At 46.2% G+C, this 14,749-nt stretch overlaps 1 protein-coding gene across 7 annotated transcripts in view; it reads right to left on the reverse strand.

The window, feature by feature from the left end:
• Positions 1-14,749, reverse strand: part of Thada (thyroid adenoma associated) — a 276,191-nt gene that overhangs the window by 54,599 nt on the left and 206,843 nt on the right. For 5 of the 7 annotated variants that reach the window (NM_183021.3, XM_006524274.4, XM_006524278.4 and 2 more), the window contains exon 31: positions 7,680-7,774. In NM_183021.3, the coding sequence (NP_898842.2) occupies positions 7,680-7,774 (95 nt within the window). Of the gene's footprint in view, positions 1-7,679; positions 7,775-11,475; positions 11,969-13,005; positions 13,136-14,749 lie in introns of those variants that run through there. The other 2 variants (XR_003952120.1, XR_003952121.1) reach the window with 2 other exon arrangements.

Raw genomic sequence — 14,749 nt, forward strand, 5'->3', positions numbered from 1 at the left:
TCTACACAGCGCACTGCGCGGCAGCTACAGTTAGGGTTCTGACTCACCGTGTGAGCTGGCCACTTGTAGGACATCCAGAAGGAAAAAGTAACGACTATAAACTAAGATTCCCGATGAAGGAGTGTTTATTGTACTTGGCAGAGTGATGAGATCCGACCTATAAATTCCAGCTAACAAAGAAAGCATAGAACCGTCCCAGCACCCTGCCTCTGGGAAGTGTTGTTTGGTGGCCCTAAGTATGTCTATTTTCAAAGGCGCAAAGGGCGGGTCCTGCCCAGAGTGGCAAGTGCTCGCTTTCTAGTAATACACCCGAGTCCCAGCTCTGGCCTAAGGTTGTCCCACACTCTTAGGGACGACACTGCAAACACTGTGACTTAGAAGCCGCAGCACAGGGAAGTCGGCCTGGAGCTGATCCAGGAGGGCTGTCTCAGGGTTCCTGATGGCCGTCTCTCAGACATGCCACCTGTGGGAGATGGGGAGCTCGGGCTCTGGAGTCTTAGGACACACAGGACTCTCGGTGCTTCTCTCTGCCTCATTGTGAACGATGAGGACCATCAGCAGCACCTCCTCCATTCACGCACACGGGATGCTGGAGACAGCACTTGTCAGAGCTAGCAGTCTACAAAGGCTGGCCGCCGTCATTAAACGTGATGAGTGAGATGAAAGCAGAGTAGCATAGGTATCCTGCATACATGCTAGGGTGCCTTGGTCACAGTGTCTCTTCACAGCAATGGAAACTAGAAGACAACGGGTGAGAACACTACAACCAGATGGCACCAAGTAAGTAACATGGGGTTGACCGATGGAGCATGCACGAGGCCGAGCTCAGTCTTGAGCCTGGCATAAAACCATGCTGGCTCAAGGTCACTCTTGACTACATACTGAGTTTGAAGCCAGCCTGGGCTACATGAGGCCCTGTCTCAAAAAGAATGGCAACAACAATTACATTCATAAAATGGACCTGAGAAAGAAATAACCACTCATGGACTCACCAAAAAGAGAGAGGAAGGGGGAGGGAGGGAGGGAGGGAGGGAGGGAGAGACGTGTTAAGTATATTTATTTAAATATGTGGTAAATAAACTCTAGCTGTGCAAAATGAAAACAAATGTAAGGGGTAGGTCTACAGGCAAGCAGATTATCTCTCAGAGCAAACGGGATATTTAGCAAGTACCAGGGAATTATTTTAGCAATAGATATTTTAGTGGGACATTTCCTTCCCGAGTACAAGTAGCTTAGGTTAGACTTTAGATTAGAATTGAATAACTGCCCTTGCACCCCTTGCACAGGCCTGCACCTCAGCCTCTGGGCTTCTAGACTTTCCCTTTCTCTCAGCTGCAGCCGCAACTCATTTTCCTTCCTGACAGAGACTGAGGTAAGCTAATGATGGCAGGAAAGGAAAAAAGGATACAGAGGACTCAGTGCTCCCGGGGGTTAAATCACTTTCAAACTCCAAACACAATGGGGTTCTTCTCATCCTGTCACCCCCCCCCCAAGGTATTCTAAGGCACCTCAGAGTTCACTGAAAGGAACGGCCTTTCAATGCTGTTAACAGAACACAGTTTGAGGGATGGGCAGAGCCTCTTTCATGCAAAACCTAAACCAAAAATCTTCCTCAAATTAGTGCTTTGTTTATTTTGGCAATGAGTCCCATTTATAATTAAATTTACTATGAAATGTACCAGACAAGCAAGATGGTTCAGAACGTGAGGTGCTTGCTCCCAAGTCTGATGAGGCAGGTCAATCTCCAGAACCCACAAGACAGAAGAGAATCAACACAAAGCTGTACACACACACACACACACACACACACACACACACGAACACGTGCCTGTATGCACACACTCACAAAAATGTAATGAAAGTGTACGTTCATACACAGGAATGAAACTGAGGTGTGCTATAACATTAGTAAAATGGAAATACTCGGAAGATGCCTCCCACAGCTCCACCCACTTAAGCCCCCTGAGCTATTCTTTAGCATGGCTACCTTTCACTCTGGTCTGGTCCTCCATTCTCTGCCATCATGATAACCAAACAAACCTCCATGACAGTCTGTGAATGAGTTTTCTCTAATGCTGGACTTATTAAATTTGTTTGTAATTGCAGCACTTGGGAGGCAGAGGCAGGCAAATCTCTGTCATTTAAAGTTCAGCCTGATCAATATGGCAAGTTCTAGGTTTGCCAGGACAACTTGGTAAGATATGGCCTCAACAAAAAGGAGATGTAGTCTGGCAAGATGGCTCTGCAGGTAGAGGTGCCTTCTACCAAGCCTGATAACCTAAGTTTGATCCTCAGAGTCCATGAGGTAGAAGGAGAGAACGAAAGCTGGAAAGCTGTCCTCTGACCATTTGTATGCTGTGGTACGAGAGTGCTGACACATGTGCACACACATGTGCACACACAACACATATGCTAAACACACACACAATAAAACAAAGAGAACATTTTTAAAATGCACCACCCCAAGAATCTTTATATATATATATTTATTTATTTATAAGAACTTGTCTCCCTAACCGTGCTGGGAATTTAGGAAAAGTGCAGACAAAGAGAGGCCATGTTGTTTTAAAACCCACTTAACCCTACTGCTTTATAACATGAAATAGCTTCCTTTGCTTATAAAGTCAAATCTGGGCTCCTTGTATTTTGGCCTATGGGGCTGTTGTGTGACTGTTTCTGCTTTGGGGGCCTCACATTTAGTAGCACTTGTTTAGCTTTGAACCCCAAATTCCAAATGCCAATTCTTTGAAAGTAGTGTAGATTTCCTTTCTGTTTGTAACATCCACATCTTTGTTCATCTTCTGAATCCCTGCTATTTGTGAAAATCTGACTAAGCTCTTCCCTGCAAAGGCCTCATCCCCACGGAGAAAGGTACCATCTTGGAAAGCGCCCCCTCTAGTCCCTACTGTGCTTCCTTCTTAGCTCCAGGCACAGGTATCGGACACTCACGTCTGTCACGAATATAAAGGGAAGTAAAGAGTCTTTGTCCACCTCAGTCGGGTGGTGGAGACGCCTAAGCAGGCACACAAGCATTTCTTCCTTCCTACGTGGTAAACACTGGGAGGAAAGCCATGTATGCGTAGGAGGAGCACAGCGATGCCCGGCTGCAGGGGCCAGGCTGGATGCAAGGCTCCAGATGATGAGCAGTGGTGCACATCATGAAGCCCACAGTAGCGAGTACATACTGAGCACATATTTATTGTGCTTACGTGAAGCATGTGCTCGCATGAAGCTGACTCTAAGATGTAGATTCCATTTGAACTTAACTACATTTATTTATGGGGATGGACCCGTAGCACCTGTGTGGAGGTTAGAGGATAACCTAACCTACTGTGGGGGAGCCAGTGCTCTCCTTCCATCACGTCAGCTCTGGAAATGGAACTCTGGTTACCAGGGTGAACCATCTTGCTGGTCCCATACACTCTTTTATTATTCTCACTTACAACTGAGAAAAAGTGTCTTACAGAAGTTAAGTATGATGCTAAGGTCAAGAAAAAGAAAAGAATACAAGAAAGAAGAAAGAAGGTAGGAAAGAAGGAAGGAAGGAAGGAAGGAGAGAGAGGGAGAGGGAGAGGGAGAGGGAGAGGGAGAGGGAGAGGGAGAGGGAGAGGGAGAGGGAGAGGGAGAGGGAGAGGGAGAGGGAGAGGGAGAGGGAAAGAAAGTCAGGTGGGCAGAAGTAGGATTCAAATCTGGGATCAGGCCTCAAAGTCTCTGTGGTGTACTTATGAGTTTTGTGAGATAATAGTACAGGCACATATATACATGGTTATAATCATGTATGAATATATAAACAACACAATTGAATTCGGGGCACTAATTCACATCAGATTGATGAATCAGACTAAGTAAGGCTGTTCCTTTTGGGAGGAGGGCTTGCTTGCGACAGGGTCTGTATAGCTCAGCTGGCTTCACAAGTATTATGTAGCCGAGGATGACCTTGAACTCCTGACCCCCTGCCTCCACCTCCCAAGCTAGGATTACAGGGTGCTCCACCACATCTGGCAAGACTGTATCCTGAGAGCAAGCAGATTATTTTAAAAATCGATGAAAACTGCATTTCAGTCCATCAGTTAATAACCACCCTGTTTCATGAGGCCTACTATATTACAGAGCTTAGTTAGGCTACACAGAACCCAAGCCATGGTTCATCCTTCTGGAAGCTTACAAGAGGAATGTGATATGACAACAGGATCCCGAAACATACTGAATCTGCCCAGTCTAGTAAGGGCCCACCTACTGGGTGGCGGGGTTACCAAGTGCTCAGATGCTGCTGGAGCTGCAAACAGTCCATCAACACAGCAGCGACTTCACTGCTGCACGGCCACTGCTCTACCCCAGACAGTGATAGCCATTCTGAAGGCTGTTCGGTTTGATATTTGGTTAGTTCTAGAGACCCAGGAGGGAAATTTGCTATTACAGTTACATGAATACATTCTATGAATACAACATTCACACACACACACACACACACTCTCTCTCTCTCTCTCTCTCTCTCTCTCTCTCTCTCTCTCTCTCTCTCTCTCACACACACACACACACACACACACACACACACACAGAGGCATGTGTGAACACGATATACACAGACACCATGTCTTTTATGGCTTATGTATGGAATTTAAACCTTTGGACCCCTGCCTTCCCTCTTTGCACTGCCCCATGACAAAGTGAAGCACAGGCATTCAGTGATAGCTTTGTTTTCCTTCTTACCTCCCTCCTTCCTATTTTAGCAGTAAACCATCTTTTCTTTTGTCTTTTGAGACAAGGTCTTACCATATAGCCTTGGCTGGCCTGGAACTTGCTATGTAGAGCAGGCTGGCCTTAAACTGCAGCAGTTCTCCAATTCTGGTTTCCTGGCGCCTCGGCTGCCGCTGTGAGTCACTATACTTGCCTTAGTACTTGCATCTGAATTGTCTTGTGGTTACTGGGATCGAGCTCTGGGCCTTTGCACATGCTGGGTATGTAATGTGTCACTAGGCTATACACAGAACTCCTTACATTTTGACTAAGAAGTGGAAGAAATTCATGAAATTAGTTTTAATAATAAATTAAAAAATGCAATGATGCCAAAACTATTCCCTTTCCAACAAATAATCAGCATAACATTTTTTGAAAAAAAAATTTTTTTTTCCAGATAGGATTTCTCTGTATAGCCCTGGCTGTCCTGGAACTCACTCTGTAGACCAGGCTGGCCTCAAACTCAGAAATCCGCCTGCCTCTGCCTCCCAAGTGCTGGGATTAAAGGTGTGCACTACCACTGCCCGGCTGAAAAAATTCTTCCTTTAACATTTGAACTCTATTTTAATGAGTTACTTGAGTGTGTGTGTGTGTGTGTGTGTGTGTGTGTGTGTGAACATGAGTTGCCATGGCAAGTTTATGAAGGTCAGAAGACAACTTTCAGAGGTTGGTTCTCTGCTTCCAGCACGTGGGTTCTGGGGATCAGTAGCAGGTTGTCAAGCTTGGCAGCAAGTGCCTATCTTCTCTGAGCTATTACCCGCCCTGCCTTTTAAGTATTTCATAGACATGTTGTGATAGGTAGCCCAGGCTGGGCTTAAATCTGTCTTGGCCTCCCTAGTGCTGGAATTCTGTGAAATCTGCTGTACATTTTATATTTACAGAACATCTCACTTTAGAGCAGCTACATACATCACACGCTCATGTGCCACCTCTGAGCTTGTTTCTATCTCACTGGGCAGTACAAGTACAGCACACGTCGAGCCATGACTGTCACACTAGAGAAAGAGGCACATGCTGTGTTCCCACCAAGTCTTACTCCATAAAGGATGCTAAGAAGAGTGATGTGTGCGAGTGAGATAGTGAAGACGGTGTGTGATGCCATTTAACTGGGGCAAATGCTCTTACTGATGGAAAGAGTTTGGAGGATAGAATGATTAAAGAGTCCCCAAATCCATCCTCATGGGGTTCATAGACAAAGGACGAGAAAGAAGCTGGGGAAGCAAAGGTGCACAGCATCACAGCATCCAAGGGCTGACCCTTTTGTACCAGACTAAACACAACGCACATCTGGGTGAGGTGGCTGCACATGTCCTTGGCCCCTGCAAAGCACTTTAAGATGGCTTAGAGTTTAGGAACAGGGTTCCATATGAATAGAACCCACTGTCCAACAATTTCAGTCAAACACACAACTCTGCGGGTGTCCTAGTGAGGAGGCTGTAAGCAGACCTTCCAGTCACATCTGCAGATGTGGAATCTGAGGAGAAGATCAGAAGGCAAGAGTCTAGAACAGCTTGCTTGTTAGCATCTGGGTTTTGTTCTTTTTATAATCGCTGGATTCCAGTTAACTCAAGTGTAAACTAAAGTAGATGCCACACAGCTAGAACGACCTATATTTTATTACACAGACCTGGATAGTCTAAAGAATATAGGTGGGACAATATTCATAACTATGTTGAGATGAAAGGTACAAGTTAGAATGTTAGCTTTTTTTTTTTTTTTGAAGATAGGATGTAACCTACGCTGGCTTAGAACTCAATGAGTAGCTGAGGATAGCTTTGAACTCCTGATCATCCTGCCTCTACCTCCCCCCCCCCCCTTTTTTTGTTTTTTTGTTTTTGTTTTTTCGAGACAGGTTTCTCTGTATAGCCCTGGCTGTCCTGAAACTCACGCTGTAGACCTGGCTGGCCTCGAACTCAGAAATTCGCCTGCCTCTGCCTCCCAAGTGCTGGGATTAAGGGCATGTGCCACCACGCCCAGCCTGTCTCTACCTCTCTAGTGCTGATATTACAGGTATGAGACACAATGCCTGGGTAAACCAGGAAACGTCTCCCATAAAGCAACATGATCTTATACTACTGGATGTGGAGAGGATTATGTGTTCTGATTACCTCTGCATGGCCACAAGGGCTCTGTGAGCTAATAACACATTAATCTGGGTGAGACATTTCAATGCCCTTTCCACAAATACTTTCAATTGGTTTGAATTTGGTAACAGAGCTCCATTTAGACAGAGCTGGACTTTGACAGCCTGGACATATTTACTGAAGGTAACGACTCATGGTTAGGCTAAATTCCAGCAAGAGAAGGCCTGGCCTGTGTGTACTCGGAACCTGACTTCCATGTGCAGCCTCCTTAGACTCCTAAGCAGTTAGGAGGGGCTTTAGCTGCAAGCTCATTGTCCTGTGTTCCAGCTGGATGTGAGAACACATTTCAGCCTGGGGCCTGGAACTCATGTAGTACACTTTCTGAGGCCTCTTTCTTACACGAACATATCAAATTATTTTTATTTGGGACATCCTTCTCTCTTTACTTCACTTTGTGAATCAAATAGCCTAGAGACATGTATGAAGTCAGAGCCTGAGGGAGGAACTCTTACATGAACTGGTGAAGGGTAGATTGAGAACAGGGGCTCAAATATCCACCAAGGGACGAGCCAGTTCAGCTATCTATAGGATGGAACAGGATGAACCATTACAGAAAATGACATTTTCAAAGAAAAGCACAGAACAGCAAAAGGTCAAGGTCTTGGGAACACAGAGGTATGTGAGTTGGATTCACACTCGTTTTTTGGATGATCACATAGAACATATGTGAGGGCAGGTCTCCTTGAGCTTCTAGGAAAGAGCCACACAGATTCTGAGTCAGTCTCACACTTAGCCGTGGGTGTGTGTGCTACCCAAAACGCTACCTGCAATGTTCCAAGGGAGAACTGCCAGTCATACCTGTCTGCTTGCCTTCCTCAGGTCTGTCCAGGCAGTTAGTCAGCAGGAAGAGAATATCAATATACACAGCTCTGGTTACCAGGCATGGATTTTGCCTAGAAAAGTAAAGAATGGAGAGTTAATTGCCTGGGCCTTGGGGAGGGGAAAAATAGGTGTTTTCTACTAGGCATGTAATTAGGCAGCTACATTATACTAAAAACAACAACAACAAAAACCAAAAAATGATGGACTACTGTGGGTAGGAAGAAATTAGCAATCTGTAACAGAATGAGTCCCCAAACCTGTGACAGAGGCTCTGTCTATGTCATAGTCACTGTTGCTGTCGCTGTCTTCATACACAGCAGAATAGGGCATGGAATCCCTTTATAGATGGTTGTGAGCCACCATGTGGTTGCTGGGAATTGAACATAGGACCTCTGGAAAAGCAGTCAATGCTCGTAACTGCTGAGTTATCTCTGTAGCACCCAAAGAAAGAATTTAATTGGAGGCTTGCTTACAGCTTCTGAGGACTACTCCATCATGGTCATGGAAGGGGCCACGGAAGCACTCGGGCACAGTGTATGAGACCTTTCCATCCTGATCCCGGCCCTCTGTGGGCTTTTACAACCTCAAAGCCCTCTGCCAGTGACACACTGTCTCCAACCAGGTCACACCTACTTCAACAAAGCCTGGTCTCCTATGGTTCTAATCCTTCTCAAACGACTAGGCATTCAAATACAAGAGTCTCCGGGCCACCCTTACTCATATCACCACAGTCTGTGTGAGGACCAAGAAGACAAAACTGCCCTGCCATGCTCTAGATAACCTAAGCCTTTGACATCTATCCTACTGACGTGAAAACAGGGAGAAGGTGCTATGAAGATGTAGTATCCCCTCTGAGCTGGAGAAAATGACGTGATGAAAGCTACCGCTTATGAAGTCAGGTATTTAAAAAACAACACCTACCAGTTGAAAATGGTTACTGAACAAGAACAGATCAACACACACTGGAGCTGGGGTCCTCCTAGTAGATGAGATGTTTTTCTTTTTTCAATGCCTGGCTCGTTTTAACTTTGGACCTGTACAGCAGATCCATAGGCAGGCAGCTTAGATTTTCTTTTTAGAACAGTGCTTGAGAAGCCCTGGCTCTGAGTCCCAGTTCAGCCTGAGACTACATAGGCCCAGATTTGGTGTGCTAAGGACCTGGCCTAGTGGGGTCTGGTACATAGCTTGTCACTTGTTATCTCTGTGACCCGAGCAGACTACTGCTCTGTAACTGCACTGACCTTACTGCCTCCCTGTGAGTCACTGAGACATTAAGGGGTCAGAGTCAACTGGAAATGGTATTCAAGGCCTGGCAGGTAGAGAAATCTCAGGGAGGTTCAACCCTGTCTTCTACTTCTGACCTAGGATTCAGGACAGCCCAGTGCTGTGGCTGTACAGGTGCAGGTCTGCTGGTTCCCTACAGTGCTTCCACCGTCATTCTGAGATGCACACATCCTCCAGCTGGCATACTCTACCATGAAGGAGCACCATCACATGTATGGTGGTGCACAACTGTAATCTACCTGTGTGTGCAGAAAGGATTCTTTCCAGGCGTCTTTCTCAACTACTTCTCTACTTTCAACATCTAAGAACTGTGTCTGCGTGACACAGGGGTGATCAGAGATCATTTATTTCTCTCCTTCCACCATCTGGGTTCCAGACATCTAACTCAGGCCATCAGCCTTGGCAGCAATGCCTTTTCCCCCTTAGCCACCTCTCCAGTTCCCCTTACTTTCATTTAAGAAATTTAAAAAAGTACTATTGTGTGTGTGTGCTGTGCACACATGCCATAGTACATACAATGAGGTCAGAGGACAACTCTGTAGATGGTTTTTTTTTTTGGATTTTTTGTTGGTTGGTTTTTTAAATTTGTTTTCCTTTCCCCCTCTGTGGGTTCTTGGATTTAAACACTGGCCACCAGGCCTGTGCAGTAGTTCTTACTCCCAAGGCGTCCCTTTGAGACTGGATACTCAGTGAACCTGAGCTCGACCATCTGGCCAGCAAATCCCAGGGACCCTCCTGTCTCTGCTCCCACAGCACTGGGATTACACGCATGTCCTGCCATGTCTGCTTTTCCATGGGTTCTAGGATCTGAATTCAGATCCTTACAAGCCGTCTACCAAGTAACCAAGCACCACTGCAGACCCTTGTCTTTCCTTCCTCTTCTTGCCCATCTTTGCCTGTATCTTGTTTCCCTCTAGTTTCTCAGTCACAATTCCTTGTTATTCTTTCTTCCACAACCATATCAGTTTTTAACAGCTGGGGCTGTCCTGCCAAAAGACTACTCAGGTAACAAAGTCAGAAAACAGGCAGCTAGCCTTGGACAGAAACTCAATGAGCCACAGGGCTGAGCAAATGGCCCCAGGAGTTTTGTGCTAGGTCTGGGGAGAAGAGACAAAAAGAGTGGCAGCAGGCTGCTGAGAAGTCTGCCTAGTGACACAGGGACAGCAGAGACTCCAAGATAAGACCCAAGGAGTAAGGAGGAAAAAAACACGCCAGAGTAGACAGGAGAAATGGCAACGGCCTAGAAGAATATCAGTACCCTCTGCTGTTTTACTTTGTCTTGTCTTTCGGGGCTGTACTGAGGATTGAACCTAGGATGTCAAGCGTAAGAGGCAAGTGCCCTACCGCTGAGCTGCAGTCTCAGTCCTCATATGTGAGCGTGGCCAGGGGAAGATGGGAAGAATTCAGATGGACAAGTTGACCAGAGGGCACTTTGAGATATGATAACACATGGCATGTGTGGGAAAGCAAATGCGTTGTTTCAAGTGAGTGACCTTAAGGTCCTAAGTTATTGATGGCTCCCACATGCTATGGGGCATTACAGCCTCTTGCCTGAGTGTTTTCTGGACAAGCTTATGGTAAACTGGTTTGCTTTTAAAACTCAGTGAATAATAGGTTTTTACAATGAGATTTTTTTTTTAGCTAAGTTAATTTCTTTTTGTATTATTATTATTATTATTATTATTATTATTATTATTATTATTGATAGGGTGTCATATAGCCCAGGCTGGCCTTGAACTTCTTATGTATCAGAGGATATCTTTGAACTCCTGATTCTCCTGCTTCCACCTCCCAAATATAGAGAATATAGATAGAGCCATGCCACTGTAAAACCTGCTGATTTTTTTAAAGTCACGGTCCAATACTTAGCTCAGGCTGTCCTGAACTTGCAGTGATCCTTCTGCCTGGGCTTCCCAAGTGCTGCTGCAGCAGCTAACATCCTTTAAACGTTCCTGAATGAACAGAGCCCCCTGCATATTCCCTAAGCATACACTGGCTGCCCAATGTGCTGGCTTCCTGGGACACTGCAGAGACAGATCACTCAGGCTTCTCCATAACTTCGAGGCTCTGGGCCAGCTTGTTGTAATCAAAACTATGGAGGCTCCTTAACACACTGCCACTTCAGATCCCATGAACAGAGACCTGTGGTCACAACACTGCCCATGCTGGTTCTGAGGATGTGAGAGAGTGATTCTGGCTGAAGACCACCACTCATGGCTCCACCCTCCAGAACAGGTCCACGTAGAGTCAGGCTGTTGAGTTTTCTCTCTCTGACCTGGCTTCTCAGTCAGGAAAATACTTTTTTCTTTCTTTCTCACTCACTCTGACTTGGATTCAGTATATGTGAGTTCAGGGTGAGCCAGAGGTTTGTTCTTGGTCTGTCCAAGCCTCTTTGATGAGGGGAATAAAACCCCAAAGAGCAGCAAGCCAGCTGGACAGGAAACAAGCCACACGGTTTGGGGGTGGAGGGAGCTGGGATTTTTTTTTTTTTTTTCATCCAAATGAAAAAATCCTGGCATGGGCATAGTCTAATGAACTTGTCAGGCAGGGTCCAACAGATGGGCCCAGCAGAACAGTAGTGTTAGAAGGCACAGGAGGGTCAGGCACGGGGACTACGTTTATATAGAAGATGAAACAAAGGCTCGCTGAGAACCTTGTTTTTCTCCCACCATTCTTTCTAAAACTCACTTGTCTTTTTACAAACACCCACCAGAGAACCTTTGCCTTGGGAATTTCTGAACTCCATGACACCTTCTGCCCTCTGTCCCAGAAGCTGGGGGCTGCAGGTGGAAGGCAGGACACATCCACAATGGGCCCAGTGTTTAGAGGATGGCAGGAGCTCTTGGGAAGCCTGTGATAAATTATTTACCTCTTCTGGCCCTTCCGGAATCCCAGAGGCTGCCGATCTGTTTTAACTGAGGCCTATTCATTCAGAAAACATCTACTCAGAAGTTACTAGGAGCCAGGACGAGTGCCAGGTTCTGGAAAGATGAAGATGACACAGTCACTGCCCTCAAGGAACTTAGAATCCTGAATAGTGTTTTTCAAACTGCAGTACACATGGACCTCTTCATCAGTTATGAGGTAAACTGGTGGAGCACGGCCAGTGAAAGGGACAGGACGGAGACGGTCGGGAGAGAGGTCGGGGGAGAGAGAGAGAGAGGACAGTAAACTCCAAGGGTATCTAGAAGTGTCAGGACCTTAGTTACAGCGTTTGCACAGAATGATTAATCCTGTGTGTCTTTAAATAAGAAATAATTAATGAAATACAACAGTTTAGGTAAAATAACTGAATATATAACTTTTAAATTATTTTTCTAGGTAAAGACACACCTTCCATTGTACTGAATGGTGTCAGTAAGGGTATGAGTATGCTGAAAGCTGACATTCCTGAAAGCAAACCTGCTGAGTCTTAAGGAAACTGAATTAGATTCCCTAGGTGTGTGTGTGTGTGTGGGGGTGGCTTTTTTGTTTGTTTGTTTTCGAGACAAGAGTCTCTCTGTGTAGTCCTGGCTGTCCTACAACTAACTATGTACACCAGGCTGGTCTTGAACTCAGAGAGATCCTTCTACCTCTGCTTTCTAAGTGTTGGAATTAAAGGTGTGTGCCACCAAGCTTATAACTCTGCCTGGCATGGAACTTGCTATATAGGCCAGGCTGGCCTTGAGCTTGTTATAGTCCTCCTGGTTCTGCCTCCCAGAATCTGCTGCAGGTTTTAAGAGGTGAGTGTGCAAATTATTAGCTATTATTCACAATTTCAAGTCATATTAGATTTCACAAGTAGGGTGTGTCTAGTGTATCTCTGTGTATGCATGTACATAGATGCACACATATCTATTGGCCACCATGTAAAAGGGTTTTTTTTGGGGGGGGGGTATGGTATTTTTTTGTCTATTTAAAACAAAACAAATACTTGAAATATATTGGTTTAGTGGGAGAAACATACAGACTCTCATAGGGTGGGGCATGAAAGAAGGAGCAATAGACAAAATGAAGGCTGCTAGGAGAGGAGACTGACCTGGTGAGGAGTCTGGGCAGCAGCCGGCACTGACCCCAGCAGAGGAAGTGGTACACCCACAAACTTGGGTCCACAGCATCTCTAGAGAACGTAGAGTTGAAAGATGAGGAGAAGAGACCAGAAGGGAGTGCTGCGGGAAGGATGAATAGGGGCCAGATCTTAGAGCTGATGGATTGTAAAGCGCTCTGAAGCCTAACGGGCTAAAGTTCCTATGGATCATCCCATCAGCTCAAATCACACTGAAAGATTTGGATGTCCACTTAATACTGTGAACCCACCGGGGCTCTCTCAAAGAGACAATCCACTTTGTATATGTAGCAGCAAACTCTTCCACAAGAATCCACCGTCATATTTAGAGAGGGCTGGAAACAACTGTTCTGCTCTGTGCTCCTGGTGTTGGCATGTAAGTCAGGAAACCTGATCTGGACTCCCCAGGGAACTACTCCCCAAGCTCTGGGTGGACCCAAGGCTAAGGTCTACTGAATACTGTAGGGGCATCCTGCAGCAAGATTGGAGAGAGGGGAGGGAAAAAAACAAAAAGCAATGAAAATGAATGTCCTGGAGGAGGAGGGGGCTGGAGACATGGAAAGTCATTGAGCTAGTCAGAGGAAAAAGGAGGAGGTGCCAGACATACATCAGTCACAGCTGACATGTCTGATGATGGGACCAGGCTCATCCTGGTCTGGGTGCTTCAAACTGCAGATCAAAGAAGTCAGCAAGGAGTGGGAGCTCCCGGCTGCAAGTGAGAAGTAGCCCTGGCCTTCAGCAGCCCACAGGGGGCTGTGGGCACGGGGAGGGGCAGCAGGGAAGAGCAGTAATGGCCATCAGATCAGGGAAGAAGGAAAGTGGACAGAGCAGGTGCGGGAGGAAGGAGAGGAGGCCAGAAAATGGCAGAGAAGGCGCCATTTATACATAATGTCTGCACACCCTGTTATGACTGGGCTCTTGACCCTTGCCTGCTGTGTTGGGCCCTTTATTTAAAATTCTTCTCCAAGCTTGTCCTCTAGGGACGCCTTTTCTGACCACAGAGGAGCTGCTGTGCTAGCCAACGTTCTGCTGACAGTCCCTGGGTTTCCTGACTGTCCCTCTTAGCAATCCCAGCAGTTCAGCATGGCTGTGGAGGCTGTCCACAGAGCTTGTGCTTGCTTACAGAGCTGCTGTGGCTAGGATGTAGGAGGTCTTCCTTTGATGCAGACCACACTAAGCCATGTAAATGTGGAAGTGTAAATTAAATAAAGAGAAGCTCCTGCTCCCATTCTGAGGTCCATTTTTACCACAGCCTGGGCAACCAACCAGCATATGGCATTCTTGGAGAAACAAATGGAGATTTGTTTAAGCCACGATGCCAAATGGTCATGAATTGCAGAATATGTAATTTTAAACAAGCTATTTCCCTCCACAGTACCAGCTAGGATTCAGATGTGCAGGCAAGCCAGCTGGCAGCAACATGTGGGGTTGGCAGGATACCCAGTCCTAAGATTACCTTGTCCTCATAAGGGCTGGTGCTGGTGGGCTGCGTGATTACTGCAACTAAACCCACTAGTGCTTTCACACATACCCCAAATGGAGAAGCTGCCATGTAGCCCTCCTTCTTGGGCTCTTAAAATGAAGCCTTTCCTCAGTGCCTTGTTTTGGTATGGACCAGTCTTCAGGGGATTTGACCCTAAGCTGGAAGTGTCTGGAAAAGTAACAAAGGCCCAGTACCTATCCCTCCATGGTTCCTTCTGGGGGAACAGCTTTTCTC

This window comes from Mus musculus, chromosome 17, assembly GCF_000001635.26.
Source record: "Mus musculus strain C57BL/6J chromosome 17, GRCm38.p6 C57BL/6J".
NCBI lineage: Eukaryota > Metazoa > Chordata > Mammalia > Rodentia > Muridae > Mus > Mus musculus.